The 17,743-nt window shown below is 40.2% G+C and overlaps 1 protein-coding gene across 1 annotated transcript in view; it reads left to right on the plus strand.

The window, feature by feature from the left end:
- The window catches only part of musk (muscle, skeletal, receptor tyrosine kinase), a 31,724-nt gene that overhangs the window by 7,133 nt on the left and 6,848 nt on the right, over positions 1 to 17,743 (plus strand). Inside the window, exons 3-15 of the mRNA XM_038734706.1 lie at positions 607 to 758; positions 913 to 1,040; positions 1,626 to 1,767; positions 1,909 to 2,033; positions 4,734 to 4,893; positions 5,398 to 5,404; positions 6,948 to 7,211; positions 7,403 to 7,596; positions 8,222 to 8,245; positions 8,380 to 8,468; positions 14,309 to 14,483; positions 15,001 to 15,187; positions 15,270 to 15,461. Of these exons, the coding sequence (XP_038590634.1) occupies positions 607 to 758; positions 913 to 1,040; positions 1,626 to 1,767; positions 1,909 to 2,033; positions 4,734 to 4,893; positions 5,398 to 5,404; positions 6,948 to 7,211; positions 7,403 to 7,596; positions 8,222 to 8,245; positions 8,380 to 8,468; positions 14,309 to 14,483; positions 15,001 to 15,187; positions 15,270 to 15,461 (1,839 nt within the window). The remainder of the gene's footprint in view (positions 1 to 606; positions 759 to 912; positions 1,041 to 1,625; positions 1,768 to 1,908; positions 2,034 to 4,733; positions 4,894 to 5,397; positions 5,405 to 6,947; positions 7,212 to 7,402; positions 7,597 to 8,221; positions 8,246 to 8,379; positions 8,469 to 14,308; positions 14,484 to 15,000; positions 15,188 to 15,269; positions 15,462 to 17,743) is intronic.

Here is a 17,743-nt window from a genome sequence, read left to right on the forward strand (position 1 = left end):
ATTAGCTAACACTAGCAAAAAGTACATCAAAAACACTTCTAACTGAAAGGCTAAGATGACAATAACACGATACAGTGTCAATAACTAAATGACCATTACAATGTAAAATAGACAAAAATGATTTAATACCTGTATGTACCATTAGCCTCTAACTAAATCAACCACAAGTTAAATGATAAAAAGTAAGTGAAATTAGCTGCTAAAGTTGGACAGCAAAAGGCAAACATTAAAGCAGTTTCTATGTTAATGGTGTCAACATTAGCTACTGTTGGCTAACACTGGCAATAAATGATAAAATACTGGATGTAACACTAGCAGCTAGGCTAACATTAAAACAATTTGGTAAAATGTTTGGACATAATGCTAACATTTGCAAGAATAAAACATAAATAATACCAGCTGCCTGCAAACATTGATAGTCACATACATATACAAACATATATTGATTGTTCTGTGTTTGGTACACATTTTGTCTAAAGAATAGCCTATATTTCTAAAGCTTTTAATATTTTAAGACAAATAAAAAGTAAAGTATGTTAAGAAGTCCACTGGTCCCTTCTGCTCACAATCAGACTCTGCTTTGCTTCACCCCCCCCCCCCCCCCAGGTACTATGACCCCCGGTACATTACCAGGGAACAGGGACAGATGCTAATGATCCCTCATGTAAGAGAGTCAGACAATGGAGAGTACTGCTGCCTCGCCAGTAACGGCATTGGGGAGCCAGCCAAGAGCTGTGGAGCGCTGCAGCTAAAGATGAGTATGTCTGCTTTCTTCCAAGGTTGTACGACTGGAGTCTAGTCAATCTTGAGATCATGGTCCAATTCCATTAAGAACAACACACTCAAAGTAGCACTGAGACAAAGGGCTTAATCAAAATATTGTCTCTCTTGTCTTGTCTGTCTCTACATCAGAGCCACAAATCAAGCGCCATCCTACCAATGTAACCCTTCTGGTAGAATCCAAAGCAGTGTTGCCCTGCGTTACCCTCGGCAACCCCAAACCGGATGTGACCTGGCTCAAAGATGATGAGCTTATCAAGGCATGCACTTCTTTCCCTTCAAAACATTGAACAACAACAGGCAGTTGGTGGATGTTTTCCAGCTACATGAGACATTTCACTGATTTAGCTTTAGTTAGGTAGTCATTGGAGTGTTTGTATATGTCTCACCTGCACATGGAATGGGTCCAGACTGTAAAAATATCCAGACTGTAAATGAACACATAAGAGCTCAAAATGTCCTATGTTTTGGCTTGTTTTCTGGTGTCCAATAGCATTAGATAAAAGATAGATAGAAGATGTTATAATAATGTTAATGCTGATTGTCGCAAATTCGCATCACACCTCTTCCTTTCAGACTGCAAGCCAAGATAGCTCATGGATTCCCCCAATGCCTGTTGGTGCATATTCGATACGTACCTAGGAACCCTTTTCAAGCCCTGGTTTCTCATTAATGCCTTTTGTCGCTAATTTGCATCACACCTACATCATACCTGAATTTAAATCTTTTCTATGTTCTATAGACAAATTAACAATCTTCACCTAATTTAACAACAGCTTGAAAGCAAATGAAAACTTTTTTTTTATATATTATAAAGGTGAATAATTCCAGCAAATCTCTCCCAGGTCAGTGACCGTGTTACCGTTCTTGACTATGGTGCGTTGAAGATCCACAACATACAGAAGGAGGATGCAGGACAGTATCGCTGCGTGGCCAGGAATAGCTTTGGTCTGGCCTTTTCAAAGCCTGTCAGCATAGAGGTACAGGGTATGTATTTAAATGTGTTTTCACTCTCTATGCTTAGTATGTGCATATGTACTTAAAATTGTAAATTGTCAAAACAGTGGAATACAATAGTTTGGTTGCAGTATGTGAGTTTATATGTCCACACTGTGTCTCCGTGTTCAGCTCCAGCACGAATCCTGCGGGTTCCTAAGGAGAAGAGGGTCGCGTATGGCAGCCAGATTTCCCTGGAGTGTAACGCCACAGGAAATCCAATCCCCACAATCACCTGGCTGGAAAATGGGAACACTGTAAGTGTTCAGGTTCAATGTGCATTTGTGTGTGTGAAAGCAAGTGTTTGGGGTTGACCAAAATGAGTTTTTAACTCGTCCTTTATTGATGCTGATATTTGAATTCAGTCCATAAATGTGTCCCTATCAGGGTCAAAAAGCATCCAATCCAAAGTGATGACATTGTTTATGGTGGCATCTCCATCCATCCATCCATCCATCCATCCATCTATGCCCGGTCCACTTTGTCTCTCATTAATGCTTGTGATCTCTGCAGGAATATTCTTGTCTCCTTCACAGTGGTTGAGTTTGGCTCAAATGTCAAGTCAACACAGCCAGCATCAGAGAAATTTCATCACGTAGCTGACATTGTGACACATTGTCAGCTGCAGAGTCTTACATAATGTGAAAGCTGCGACAATAACAGAGTAGAAAGCCAACATGCCTTACAGTCCCATTAAGTTTTAGTTATGAAACCTTCATCTTCACAAATCTTCATATACATCTGAGATTAAACTATATTGGACTGCTCTAAAGAATACAATATAACTAGCTATTTAGTAGATTAATGGCTTATACCTGCAACCAGCACATTAGCATTGTCTATTTTGTCATATTAGCAGCAAAACGCTTCCCAGCTAGCAAGCATATCCAAAGAACAGACACAACAATTTACTGGCTTGACCCACTGTACATTTGGAAACAAATCTATGACTTATTCAGTACCAGTTCTCCCAGTGGATCTCTGTTTTTTTTGGTCTACAGAAGCAACCTGCGCTGCTCTTAAGTGGTTTAGGCTAATTGACGTTCTTCTCTTTTGAGACACCTGTTGCTGCACGTCTCTGCATCAACACACTGGTGTTATTGATATATTTGATCAACAAAACATAGTATTGTAGTTACGTGCATTAGCGAGGGGAAATAGGGAAACCAGAATACTAGGAACACACGTCCACACACACATACAGTAAGTATACCGAATGCAAACAACAACGCATTCAAGGAAGCACTTATCCCCCGCTCTCTCTGTCTCACACACACACACACACACACACACACACATAGCCAATGCACTCATAGAGTGGCTGTGGGATCAGTGATATAAACAGCAATGGAATTCTCATTATGGTGACAGAGGATTGAAGAGATTGCCTTCCATTTAGCCAGTGATACACAGTGTTATCAGCTTTAATTGGGTTGTCTTTTTTAAGGGAGCAAGCACAAAGGTTCTTGTGGTGTTGAATGGTTTGTGTTAACTGTTGACTTGTAAAGGGGGTCTGACTGGGGTATTTAGCTGTTACACAGGGCTGATGAATATAGAGTTCATAAAAAGATAAAATAACTATAGGAGATATAAAGGTACCTGCTGATGAATCTTTTAAACAAGCACCATAACTGAAACCTATTTTGTGAGTGCCAAGTGTCCAATTTTTATGATGCGTACATTTTGTCTAATAATCTCATGTTTACATGTGTCATTGTGATGGTTAAATTAATCATAGACATGACGTTACACACGGAACACTTTAAGAATGTCAGAGAAGGTTAAACTAGGCAGCAGACATTTTTTTACGATTGCCATTGGAGGCAGACGTACACCACACAATGTCTGGCTTTTTAATAGTCTTGGGTGCTAGCTACAACGTGTTTACAGGCCCATAATGCTGGTAAATGCTATGTATGTGCGTGCTGATTAAAATGACATGTGTGAGCTGCTTTTCTGGCAGCTAGTTGAAGTCATTAATCGAGCTCGTCCTAAAAACAGGCGGTGTCAGACATAACTTCAAATATAGACCCGTTGCACATCAGCACCATGACTAACAAACTCACTCACTCACTCACACACACACACACACACACACACACACACACACACACACACACACACACACACACACACACACACACACACACACGCGCACACACACACACACACACATACTCACAGGCTCTCACATATATCATTTATATACATGTAAGTGAGAATACAAACAAAACATTTTATCTCGTCGCCCAGTGTGAATACCAGAAATTTCTAAATCCTCTAAATGACTACAAGTAGTTATATTAATGCAAGTCACATAGTGTAGGCACTTTTAACAACTCAACACCCTTGAAAGTATATTATGAATAGTGTATGAGCACTTTCATATTAAATGTTTTTAATCATTTTTTATTTCATGATGGAAGTTAGGGGGGGATATTTGTTTCATATATGCAGAGCCAGATTTAAAACCCAACCCAGAGTTAAAAAGATCAGGTGGCCTGAAACACAACTCCAAATGATTGCTAATGTTCTCTGTGTCTTTTCAATTTTTAAATAGATCATGGATCTTAGACCATCCACAGTGTCTTTAAGACACTTAGTAGTTCCTTTAAAAAAAACAAACAATTAAAAGCAGAAGGCTTTTAATGGGTTTATTTCTTGTCTTGTGTGCACGCAATGGTTGCCTTTTCTGTTTTTGTTGTATGTTGTTGTGATCTGATAGAAATTGAGTTTCCCCATTTGGGATGAATAAATCTTTCTATTATAATCTAAAATAATCTAATAGTTCCAAGTTTGCTAAAATAACTTTATATGAGACAGTATCAGTAGTCAGGTTGACAAAAACCTATAAAAGCCAATATAGTTGTGTATATTTGTAAGTGCAATTTGTCCTTGCATGATGATACATTACTGCTACCTTTTCCTTTTCTCTCAATGCCCCCCCCCCCCCCCAGATCTCAGGGGCATCGGTCGAAGAGACTTTGACTGGAGAGGTGATCCTGTCCGTTCTTAAAGTGACGGTGAATAAGCCCGCTCTCTACACATGTCTGGCCTCCAACAGACACAGTGCTGGAGCCAACACTGTCAAGGCAACTGCTAAAGTCACCGTCGCAGGTAGTGACACGTTTTCATTTCCAATCAAGATATCACACATTCCAAAATCTCTGTCTCTGAAATCAGTGGAAAACCAACTAGATACTTGTAGCTCTTCCGTCTCTTTGTATTAGGGCATTGCTACTGCTTTGTCTCGAGTTATGTTAGCTGCCATTTATATTAGTTGTGTTCTGTGTGGCTTCAGCTGTTTGTTGTCCCCCTCCATTTGGTTGATACCTTGACGACACTCGCCAACACACCCCTTGACCACAGTCACCTAAAAAAACACACCAGCACCCCTTCCTCCCTGACCACACACACTGTCCAGCCACCTGTTTGTCCCTCAGTTTAATCACAGCTAGCTATGAGTTGGTGAGAGAAGCACGATGGTTGGTTTTTTCTTCTTGCTGAGACTGATTTTTGTATTTTTTCCTTCTCTTGTCTGTCTGTCTCCCCTCTTCTGCCCTTTCCTTCTATTTGTGTCCCTTCATCCGACATCTTCTGGATATTGTCACTTCCCTGTAGAGTGGAGGTAAGAGAAATGCTCTGTGTTTTATTTCTAAATGCTATTTCTCATGGGTTTACACAAAAAGTGTTTCAGCCAAGCTGAACCACCTTGAATCATAAAAACTACACAGCACATTGCCTGTCACTAAATTCAATATTGATAAGCAGCTGTGTTTGCACTGTGTTTAAAGAGACTAAGTACTGTTGCTTCCTTTGGGTCTACTGAAGACAAAATGCATTTTAGCTCAATAAACCTGCAGTGCCAAGAGGGATTCTCTCAGTCTCTCAGTCACCCATATGGTGTGAGTTGAATGAACTTTGCTGAACCACAACACAACCCCAGTTACCACATCTGGACTTTGTAACTGCAGAAAGAGAGAAAGAGAGAAGGGGAGAAAGAGAGAAGGGGAGAAAGAGAGAAGGGGAAAAAGAGAGACACGTAGGAGAAAGAGAAAACGTTGGCCTTTGGATGCCTGATGAGAATTTCTGAGGTAAAAATGAAGAAAGAGACTGTGGATTTTGCAGGATCACAGAAGACAAAAGGATCAGGCTTAATGGTTAGATCTTACATGATTTGCCAACTCATGACCACATCTGGGCCATATATTAATAGGATATAGAAGCAGAGAGAGAGAGACATAGAGAAATGGTAAAGAGAAGGAGAACACGGTGGGATGATGGATTTACAGGTCAGCTTTAAGTTTGATGGTTTGACTTGAACTCCGCCGAAGCGCCAATCTCCCAGAGAGGCAACATCTGGAGATTGTAAGTGTTTGCAGCCAGAGAGAAATGTGGAGTGAAGGCTGTCAGACGTGCAGGCTGGCAGAAAGACCAAGGATGTGGATCATATCCATGCTGAAAGACAAACTGACATAAGAGCAGGCAGACAGAGTGGGAAACTGGGAAAAAGATAGGCAGGGACGCAAAGAGTCCCAGTAGATAGACGGGCAGGTTAATGACGTATGTATATATGTATGTGTGGATGACCAACCGGTTCAATCTAGAGGCAACAACGAATTCCAACAGGCAGACGGACAGGATATAATTTCATTCATTTCCTTCCACAGTCTGTTTCATGATCAACATCTGGACAGTGTTAAAAGGATGTTTCAGTTGATACAAGTAGAGCGTTTCTTATTTTGTTTGTAGTGGACAAACAGTTAATGAACTCCACACGAGTTCACTAACTGTAAGCCAAAGCAGTGAAAGACTTAGGCGACTGAGGGCCCATTGATGGCATCTATTTCTCACTGTTTCACTTTCTTTTTTGGACAATACACCTCCACAGAAATTACAAATTTGTCCAGGCAATAGTATTACAGATGAAGGGCAGTGCCATGGTGAACTATCCCTGTGTGTTGAGGGGTATTTACTGTCCTTTGCTAATTTCATTAATTTAATAACTGACACAGTAAATTAAGCCATTTCCCATTCCTAGTTCAACTTCTCCTCACTGCCAGTGAGGTTGAGAGATTGTAGCTTGACTTTATCTAGATGTGGTTCAGATATATTCGCACATACAAATTGTACTAAATGTGTGGCTATTTATGTGCATCTTCTTACCACAGACTCTATAAGGGCGTCACAGGCTACTGCAGTGCGTATCGTGGAGATGTCTGCCGCACCATTCTACGAGATGATTTGCTGGTTTTCTTTAACTCCTCCCTCTCGGACCCCGAGGACATGCAGGAGTACCTGGTTCAGAGCTGGTGGACGGAACTGGAAGGGCTCAGTATGCTTTGTAGCCCTGCTATACGCTCACTGCTCTGCCACTCCTCCTTCCCTGACTGCAACCCATCAGGGTTAGGACCGGCACCTAAACCTGTCTGCAGGTAGCATTATGTGTCTTTTTGCTCTTTGTTTCACCTGTTAATATATACAAATGAATGAGTCAAAGAAAAAATGAATGAATTGAATAAATTAACAAGAAGTGATGGAGGAGATACATTTAGAAAGTAAATTAACAAAAATAATTAATCAATAAATGGAGCATCATCATGTATTTCTTTTGTTTCTCAAACAGAGAACACTGCCTGGCAGTGAAGGAGCTGTACTGCCATAAGGAGTGGTTGGTACTGGAGGGCAGCAGTTCAGTCCAGCCGGGCCTGTTCAGCTCTGTCCCTGGGTCCCACACTCCCAGTTCACTGCTGCCCAACTGTCAGAGCTTGCCAAGTCTTCGCACAGACCCTGAGGCTTGTACACATGTCCCTTTTGTGGGTAAGATATCACTTACTGAGAAAACCCCCCGCAAATAATCCAAAAAGGTTTATATGCATGAGTTTGTTTCCGGCTTACAGAATGTAGTGTGTTACAGAAGAAAACAAAAGACTAATTAACACACTGAAAAGATCAATTGACTTTATGCTTCACGTTACATTTAAAAAAATAAATAAATAAATTTGATTTATTGAATTACTTTGCTAGAATGTGCTAAATCTAACAGCTTGAGCACAGCATACAAGCAGACAGGAAATTACATGAAAGTAAAGCAGCAGTTGGCTGGCTGCAGTTACTTGTATGCAGATAGCCAAATAAAGCCTGGCCTGCTAGACTGCAGGTCACTGATACTGATGAGGTCATTAAGAGGGTCTGACTAGCTGGGCCAAAATATGCAGCTGCAGGTGTGTGACTCGAGTCTCTAGGCAGTAGTCTGCATGTTTGCTTTGTAAGATAATCATCACTGTACTGAATTGACCTGAAGTGGTGCGCTGATTTCCCCATGAAATGTTTTTTATTCAGATGACTTCATAGCTGTGCTTCTCCTTTATTATTTCCTTCCTCTTTATTTATTAATAATGTTTTTAATCTATCTTATTTTGTCCTCTTCTTTTCTACATTTCAGACATCAAGAGAGACCAAATTACAAGTAAGTGTAAAAAGAGTTTAAGTACCAACAAAGATGTATCCAGTCATCAGAACTAATCTCACACAGAAATGACTTGATTATTTATTAGATGGTAACATATTAATCCTAAATCCATTCTGTTCTGGTATGAACAGCAACATGTTATGATGACAGAGGCCGTTTCTACCAAGGCAGTGCGAATGTGACGAGGTCTGGGATACCATGTCAGCCATGGAGCCAACAGGTATTGTGGTTTGTGTGTATGTGTGTGTAAATGTTTTTAAAGCCACACTGTCACATCACCACACTGGGCCAGATTTACTAAAGGTTTGCGTGAGTAAAAATGTGCGCAAACTTGATATCACAGCAAATTAACATGTAAGGTGTCTACTAATCTACTAATGGTGTGCACGAAGAATGATGTCTTCCAAAAGTGGAAGGTAGCACCTGTTGTTCATTTATAACTTTTGCCTTAATGAATATGCAATTTGGGGCATTTCAATTTTATAGTGCAAAGTAATAGAAGGGTAACAAATACAAATACATTTATTTACTACACACAATGTGATCCAACAAGCCTAAAAGCAATTTCATGTGAGTGCAACAGCATCTGTATTTAATTTGTTTGAAAGGAAAGTGCAAACCGCCAAGTGCTGCGCAGAGAAATAAACCAAGACTTTTACGCGGTGGCTGCTTTCCCTTCCGACTCTCCATGACGGAAACCATTAAAACAAGCAAAACCCTCATTTAAATACTGCCACCTCTATTGTGTTTGCACCTGTTGTCATCTATGCAATAATTCTTAGTTGATCACCCATAAGATACAATTGCACGTGCAATATTTTAGAATGCAGACAGAAGATTCAATAGAATTGACCCTTCAATAAGCTACGCCCCGAATACACAGCTGACCAATCACAGCGCAGTATAGGACTCCCTCTAACTGAGGTCCGACATTTTCATGGCAGAGCTCCATTTACTCTTATGGAAAATGCGTCGTTAGCTAACTTATTTTGGCTGTATTTTTCCAAGATATGGTCAAACGCTGTTCTTAAGGGCACTTGAAATAATTACAATCACTACCCAGAGAGGTTGAAAGGAGAAGTTCTATTCATTCCCTTTCCAAAACCTAAAACAAATCCAGAAAAATGTAGGCTGTCTCTTGTTTCTAATGTAACGTTAGTTAGCTAATGCTAGCAAATTACTACTAAATGTAACGTTATAAATCCCTATTGTTTTTAAATGGTTGTAATAGTGACTAGAGACCTACCCAGCCGTACAGGAACAGTGTTGATCCTTAATATTGTTGTCCTCTTTCTCAATAGTCAGGTAATGCAGTGGTTCACTTTTATACTGTGATATGTAGGCTTTAGCTTCTGTCTTTATTTTTTTCAAGTCAGTTTGACAGCCTGAATAAAACCTTCAAATGCACAATGCAACTGCAAAACCATCTTCTTCATTCTGAGATAGTTTTATCCAAAATTTTGACATATTTCTCCAGGGAGTGAAGTAATAGACAGAGGCAGCGCCATGATAAAAGGGGCGTGGCTTAGTGAAGGGTCAGTTGGTTTAATAATTCAGTTTCTACTGGGAAAAAAAAATACTTATTTAATTGTATTCATACTTTGTGTGTGGATGTTTAGTTTTATATCAAACATTCCTGACCTCTAACCAGAAACCAAAAAACACAAAAGTGCTTACAACTGCAAACACACACACACACACACACACACACACACACACACACACTCATATTAACACACACCCCTGTGGCCCAAAAGCGTATTCATGTTTTTATGGCTCTACTCAGTGAGAGGGTCTGTTAGGGTGAACTGTTAGTACTCTCCTGTGTAGTGTGTGTGTGTGTGTGTGTGTGCCAGATCAGCAGAGAGGGAGGGACTCATCATGTCACATCCTGCCTCTGGAAGCAATTAGCTTTCACACGCATATGCTGCACAGACTCCATCACTTACACACACACGTTGCACTTGCTAACAGACACACACACACATACATTGAAATTGAGAGAACGTGTGTCGCTCTCTAATGCAATTTACAAATATTTGCACATTCTCTCCACCCAATGTTGGCTTACACTTTAAGTTCTCAAATAAATAATTTTTTTCTCCCTCACACACTTCCCAAACCATGTACACATTAGAGCACATACTAAAAAATATGAAGGCTACATCTAACATATCCCCTGAAGTACAAAAACGCACACACAACGTCACAATGGTTTGGTTTCCCACACAGGGAGAATTATCAGATTAACGGATGTCTGTATCTACTTCAACGAACATCCCCTTCAATCAGAAAACACAGGACATGATTTACTGTCTCCTACTACTGGTTGATATTGGCCAGAGTTGCTTGTGTGGGTGTATGTTTGAGAAAGAAACAAATCATAACCCAGGAGAATGTAAAAGGTAGGACACACTTATTTTAATTTAAGTTTTATGCTCTCCAAAACCAAAAAAAAGAGTGAAAGTGTAAAGAATGGATTAAACAGCGTGTTTGTCTTCTCTAATTTAACCTGCAAATGTTAGCATTTACGGCTACCTAGCTTACTACCAACAGTAGTAACCCGATAGCCTACTTCCAGTGGAATTTCATACAGCATTATTTTGTGTTAGTGTGCTCTGACGTAAGCTACAAAATTTAGCATGTCCAGCAAACTGGCTTACTACCAACAGTAGTAACCTAATCTAGCAGAATTTCATACTACATGTTGTGTAGTATTTCCGCACTGTGTTGGAGTTGGTTCAAACACAAAAGGCTCTTTTGTGCGTATACACACTATTTACAGGATGCTTGTAACAGCTTGAAGAATTAAAAAGTCAGCTAAATACAGATTTGCTTGCTAGCTATAGCTGAAAAAATCTGCTAGCAACAGTTGTGATTTGAGTGAACAAAATTGATGGTTATGGAATAGAAACGAGAAACCTGCTTTTGTCTACCACTGTCTGAAATCAAGGACCCACTGTTACTGTAAATTACTAAGAATTTTGAATGGTAAATCTTCCACCATTATCACTGTAAACTGCATACCTTGTGTAGCAGCAGCAGGGGCTTAGTGAACTGTCAATTAGAGCTCCATGATACCAGTGTATTGTCTACACCAGTGGTTTCCAAAGTGGGGGCTGTGGCACCCTGGGGTGCCTTGAGGATTTGTCTTAATCAGTTTTTAATTTATAATGCATTTTTCGCATTTAACCACGGTAAACATAATTTACATTAACAACACTTTATGTTACTTTTTTTTTTTTCAATTGTTAAAACCAACATCTGCCGACAACTTCTCCCTTCAGGGATGGGTTAAATTGGATGACAATGGTCTAAAAAGGTTTGGGAACCATTGGTCTACACCAGTGGTTCTCAGTCTTTTTTGGGCCAGTGCCCCCATCCATTATCCAGGTCCCTTACCGCCCCCCATCAAAAAGATGTTTGTTTAAACTCGAATTGTTGTGAATCTTAAGTGTTTTTTTTTTTTTTTTTTTTTTTTTTTTAAACCTGTCCTGCCCAGCAGCCTGGTATAATGACCTGGATACCATATTGTGCCAGACAGATTTTACTTTAACAAGAGAGTATTAAAATACTCCTTTGTCTGTTTTATTATTTATTTAATTATGTATTGATTTGTCACCGGGCCGGACAGGGGGGCAGACACGGGGATGGGGGGGCACAAACAGACAGCACAGAGAAAGGACAACACCTGCAAGAGAAGGGGGAAAGGGGGATGGAATCTTAAGTCCTGTGAATCTTAAGTGTAAACTCGCCTTAGAATTTCCAACCAACAAACGCCCCCAAAAGCAGCTCAGCGCCCCCCCTTCCAAAATATTCCTTCCAGTGCCCCCCATCGTCCTCGGAACGCCCTCTGGGGGGGCGGTACTGCCCCCGTTGAGAAACACTAGTCTACACTAAAAGTCAGGATATAAAGTTAAAGGTAGTAAGAATATAGCATGTGTTGCTTCCAGGAAGAAGCTGGAATTTGGTGATATGATGTTTTGGCCAAACGTTAAACGTTTAAAAGGTAGGCTGTTAAACAGGATGGGATCATTTTGATGAATATGCTTAAGTTCCTGGCCAACATTAAAGCCTTAATTTCCTTTTGTAAGTATAATACTAGCACAATTGGGATAATGTCTACTGGAGCAGATCTCCCAGAGGGTAAAGTGAGGCTGATTGCACCATTTTCATTCTGAACTTCAAAAGGCCTGTACTGTATGTTTCTTAACTAAATGAGGTTAAAAAACTTCGACATTCTTCTTTTTTAGGAACACGTGTTTCACAAATACTGAATACGAAGTTACACAGTATCAAGCTTCTTTGATATTTTGCTCTAAGTCCCAAATCCCCAAATCTCAATCCCTCTATGTTCACTTGCACTTGTCTACTTATTATATTAAAGTTAATAAATTAATATCCTACTTGCTACATCTTCATTTATTTCAAAATAGGGCTTAGAGTTCATGTTAAAAATTAACATCCAGTCATTTGTGATTGTGCATGTAATGAGTGTGTATTATTATGTGCGTCTGCTTCTGAAAATTTAAGACATAATCTATGTGTGCAAAACAAAATAGAGCAGGAGAAATACATTTTACATAATTTGTTTTTCCTTGCGTTTGGAAATGTACAATGAAACAACCTTGAAAATAATTTGACCAACTTCCAACTTAATTTAAAATCTCTTATTTACTAACGGTGGATTTATAGTTGAAACTACAGTGTAGCTTTCACCTGCCTACCTGGTCCATTATTGCATTAGTGTTGCAGGCAAGAGCAGCTGTTCCCAATATTTTCAGTCAGTCATTGACATTTCTAAAATCTACAACAGAAGCTCTTTCAGTGATGGCTTGGTTCAAAGTCATCATTTACGTTCGTTTTTGGGCAAATGTCTTTTATAGTGGATATAAAATTGTTCCACACGTCATATGTTACATACGCATGCTGTAAAGTCATGTGAGCAGTGTCTCAAGTGTCCTGTTTTGTGAATATAAATAATAAGGTTTTAACATACCATTAAAACATATTATTATTCTAATGATGTGTTTAATGAGTGTCATAATAAGCCCATAAAATGTGATGAATGTAGTGACCATCCGTTATTACTTAAAAGTTAATTTGCACAGTTAATTTATTCACACAATATATACTGTATAATGCAATATGGTAATGTTTGTAAAGTAGGTTATTACATCAAGTTGTTCTATAGCATTTTAAATTATTAACAGGTAAATTTGTATAATTTGGCAACAAATTGTGGACTTAGTTTGCCATCCTGCTGGTATGTGACTTATTGTTTTTAATATTCCCGGCCCCAGTGGGAAATCAACCCTGTGAGCAGCTTGCTTGACACATACAGCTACAGCAGCGCATGTGTTGGATTCAGTTCATAGCTTCACATCTCTTGGAGGAGGCTGGACCATTGCTCTTTTGATGACTAAAGCTCATGACACGTGAAGGCACCAGATGTTCAGTGTTTGAGTTGGCACTTTTTATGCAATTATGCTACCACTAAAATCCCATACATTTTACATCCTCTGCAGTTATTAAACTGTAACCTTATGATAGATGTTAAAAAGGGCCTCGAAAAATGTCTTAAATTATTTGAAGGGCATTGTTAGTTTTCGATAAAGAGTCAGAAATTTCTTGGAAAAGTAAAAACTCCATTCAAATCTGCCTGCAACAGCTGGTGAACAGTCCAGGAAAAACACACACAAACACATACATGTATTGATCAGACTTCACTGTCACTGTCTCAAGAAAAGTCTGTTTTACTCTTTACCCCTCTCCGGAGCACAGACCAGAACAAATAATGTTTTACTCAAAACCACCACAGTCTGGATCCCAGAAGATACAGCACACCTCTGACAGGACAAGAAGTAAAGGGCTAGTTTCCAAAATGCTACAGTTGTTCAGAAAAGTCAACTTGCCCTGTTCCTCTTGTAGCTGATTCTGTACTGCTTATTACTTTTAAAAACTAAAACTAAAAACTTTATGGCTTTGTTGAGAAATGGTCACAAAACCCTTCCTCTTGTTGATTTTCTCCACACTTTTCTTCTTTGTCTTGTCCCATAGGTTCCCCACCAGCACCGCCTGTCTGTAGATGTGATTCCAGAGTTGAAGAACTCAGACAACAACTGTAGGAACCCGGGTGGAATCAGCGACAAGCCCTGGTGTTTCACCTCAAATCCGAACATACGCTGGGAGTACTGTGCAGTGCCGCAGTGTGGGGAGACAAGCGTGGTGTCAGGTGCTGCCTTCTGCTGCCTTCTGTCACTTGTTTCTTTCATCAGTTAGCAGCTAACATGTGACTGTAAATTAGCTTGCCACCCAAAGTCAAGACACATCCTGTATACACTGTCCCCTCACCATTTTTTCATGAAGTTGTGATGCTATACTGGACATTGTTTCAACAATATAATATAATTGGACTTGTTATACAGTGTATTATCTCTGACACCCTTTAAATTTTTGATAAATGTTAGCAATATTTTGGGCCCGAGCACAAAACCTGCGAGGACCCATTTTTTTTCTTCTACAAATGAAACTCACTTTTGGGGGCCGCTGTAAAACTCAAGAAACTTTGCACACACATCAGGCGGGGCAAAAAATTGCGTATTTTATGGGTGTGGCAAAACGGCTCGCTAGCTCCCCCTAAAGGGCAGTCCCTGGGCAAACATGCAATAAATGCTTGGTTCTAGTGATACTTTCAGTGCTGATAAAACAATTGATATCTTTTCGCCTTGAACTGTCTCCGTGTCCATTAGTGATGAAGCCAGAGTCACCAGGTCCTCGTCAGACTTCTCGTCTCCCTCCCACGGCCACAGGATCATCTCCAGCGTACTCCATGTCCGTCATCATCATCATCCTGACTGCACTTGCAGCTGCGGTCTTCTTCACTATCATCCTCTTCGCCTGCCGTAGACGGAGGAAGCAGTGGAGAAACCGGAAGAGGTGAGATGCAAACAAGAGGCACAGTTTTCTTAATTCATATATGTGTCCACCTTTGTATTCCTCAATCCCCCTCTCTCCACAGAGCTATGGAGACCCCCACAATGAGCGCTCTTCCCTCGGAGCTCCTGCTGGATCGACTCCACCCCAACCCTATGTACCAGCGGGTTCCCCTGCTGCTAAACTCAAAGCTGCTGGCGCTAGAGTATCCCCGTAATAATATCCAATATGTTAGAGATATTGGAGAGGGAGCCTTCGGACGGGTTTTCCAAGCCAGGTGAGACAAGGAGATAAAGGAAAAGGGCAGTGAAGGAGTAATGGATTCAGACTATAACTGTAACAATATACTGTATACTCAGACTATTATATAATTTTGCCATGTCATCATTATAATCGCTGCCAGGGGCTAACATGATGATTTTCTCAGGCAGAGAAAGAGGAATTGGTCAGACAGTATTCAGAGGGGGTGGGGGGTTAAAGTGGCTACACAAGGCCTCTTGTCCTTCTGAGAATTGCTGCGTCATTCACAAAGTCACAAGGAGAGCTGCTGTAGGTGTCACTTTCACTCCACACTGACCCTGTTCACAGCAAGACACAAATCCCTATGATTAGACCAAATACCAGACGTGGATCATGCAGTAGTTGCATTTCTAAAAAGTCATAAATCTATTAAAAATCTGGACACTTTCATTGACAATTTTGTGATAACCATTACTGAATAGCATAGCTGAATTGGTAAAATGTAGAAAGGAAAGTTTTTCTAACCTTGCAGGACTCAACAATCTCACATTTTCACAGAGAGGAGCTTAAAGAGCAAAGGATCAGGTTATGGTAAAACAGAAATATACCGTTTAAATAGGGGGATAACAGCGCACATTTGTCTTGTCTTATCATGTCTCTTCTGGAACACATTCATATTGTTGCACTTGCTTGTTCACATGAGTTTCAGAAATAGTTTCATGAATGAAAATGACCTCAAACCTCTTTGATGAGGAGGAGTTTAGGGCCCTTCAGAAGTGCCCAAAGTGTTCTGTTCCATTGTGTACTGGGTACTTGACTGCTATAAAATTGCAATTCAACAACAGACATCATACACACAATTACTATCCATCATGCCACAGAGTGTAGTTGACCTTCTGTGTATGGCGTTGCACAGACACCACATAGAGCTTCAATGCTGCTATGTGGAGCACGACAGATAGTACAGAACATGTACTAGTACAGTCAGCAAAGCATTATAGTGGTTGGTGGCATTTTCACAGTAGCACCTGCATGTAGAAATGTAGATCTTGGAGATGTCCTTCAAGCTAGTTGGTAATCCCTTAGTGAAAGCTGGAATGGTGCAGTATATGGACACCCCTGAGAACATAATACACACACAAACACACACTCTAATACACACACATTTCTAACTATACATGTGAGGATATTGGTGTCATGTATTCCTTAGTGTGTAATCTTAACTGTTATGACTGACTAACCATAGCAACTATTATGAAGAATTACGTGACTACTGTAACCGCAACCTAAAAACCAAATTTAACCCCAAAATTAGGACAAGGTCCTTATTTAACCACATCATGACTCTGCAGTACAAGAGCACAAATACTGACATACACACTCACTACTGAATGCATGACCAGAAACAGGCAAATACAAACTTTTTCCTGTAAGCACATGCACTGAAGTGTACAGTTAAACAATTAAATAAACACACAAGCAACACATGCATTTGGTCACGCTCTTGTTGTTAAACACAGACACACACACAACATACACAGGGTCCTAAATAGACCCAAGGAGTAAATACCCCCCCCCCCCCTGACAGATGGGCTTCAATCTGTAGTTTCCCAGTGTGTTAGTGACTGAGTGTTTCCACGTGTGTGTGTAGTTTTGTGTGTGCAAGCTACATATAAATCTACACTAAGAAATAACAGATTGACTTTAGTCTGCCCCTCTAGTGAGCCAGCACTGAATGTGTGTGTATGTATGTGTGGTGAATGCATGTTTCCTCCAAGGGACTGACATTTACAGTGCACTGCACTCATACTGTTGCTGTATTTTGCTAGGCTGCTTGTTAGAAGACTAAAAAGACCCATTCAAAACACATGGTTACTGAAATCTGGTTAATGCACATAATGATTGACTTGGCCTGGTGCAAATGTTTTTTGTTGGCCCTTTTCTTTGTCTTGTTGTCGCTGTCACAGATTATAGCAGGTGCGAGTTTTCCAACATATGCAAGGTAACATTACATTGCTATAGATTTAAATCCCTGATTGAGCTCCGCAACTAAGACAACAATTAGAAGTTCAGTCTACGGGTCTTAGCAAAGTCATGAAAAACACTGCTCAAGTCCAAGTTCCTGGCTCTGCTGTTCTCTATTGAGAGTATAGAATTCAGTTCTTCAATTCTTGCCCCGTGCTGCTCCTTAAATAAGACAGTGTTAGTTACAAGTAATTATAGTGTTATTGTTGAATGGTTACTTTCGAGACAGCGTGAAACGGTCAAAATCGCCTTCCTTCACGGGCACTTGACTGCTTCTGGCCCGCGGTGCAACTG

The sequence above is a fragment of the Micropterus salmoides genome, unplaced genomic scaffold (assembly GCF_014851395.1).
Source record: "Micropterus salmoides isolate LMB-PRFRI ecotype aquatic unplaced genomic scaffold, ASM1485139v1 Ms_hic_scaffold_20, whole genome shotgun sequence".
Lineage (NCBI taxonomy): Eukaryota > Metazoa > Chordata > Actinopteri > Centrarchiformes > Centrarchidae > Micropterus > Micropterus salmoides.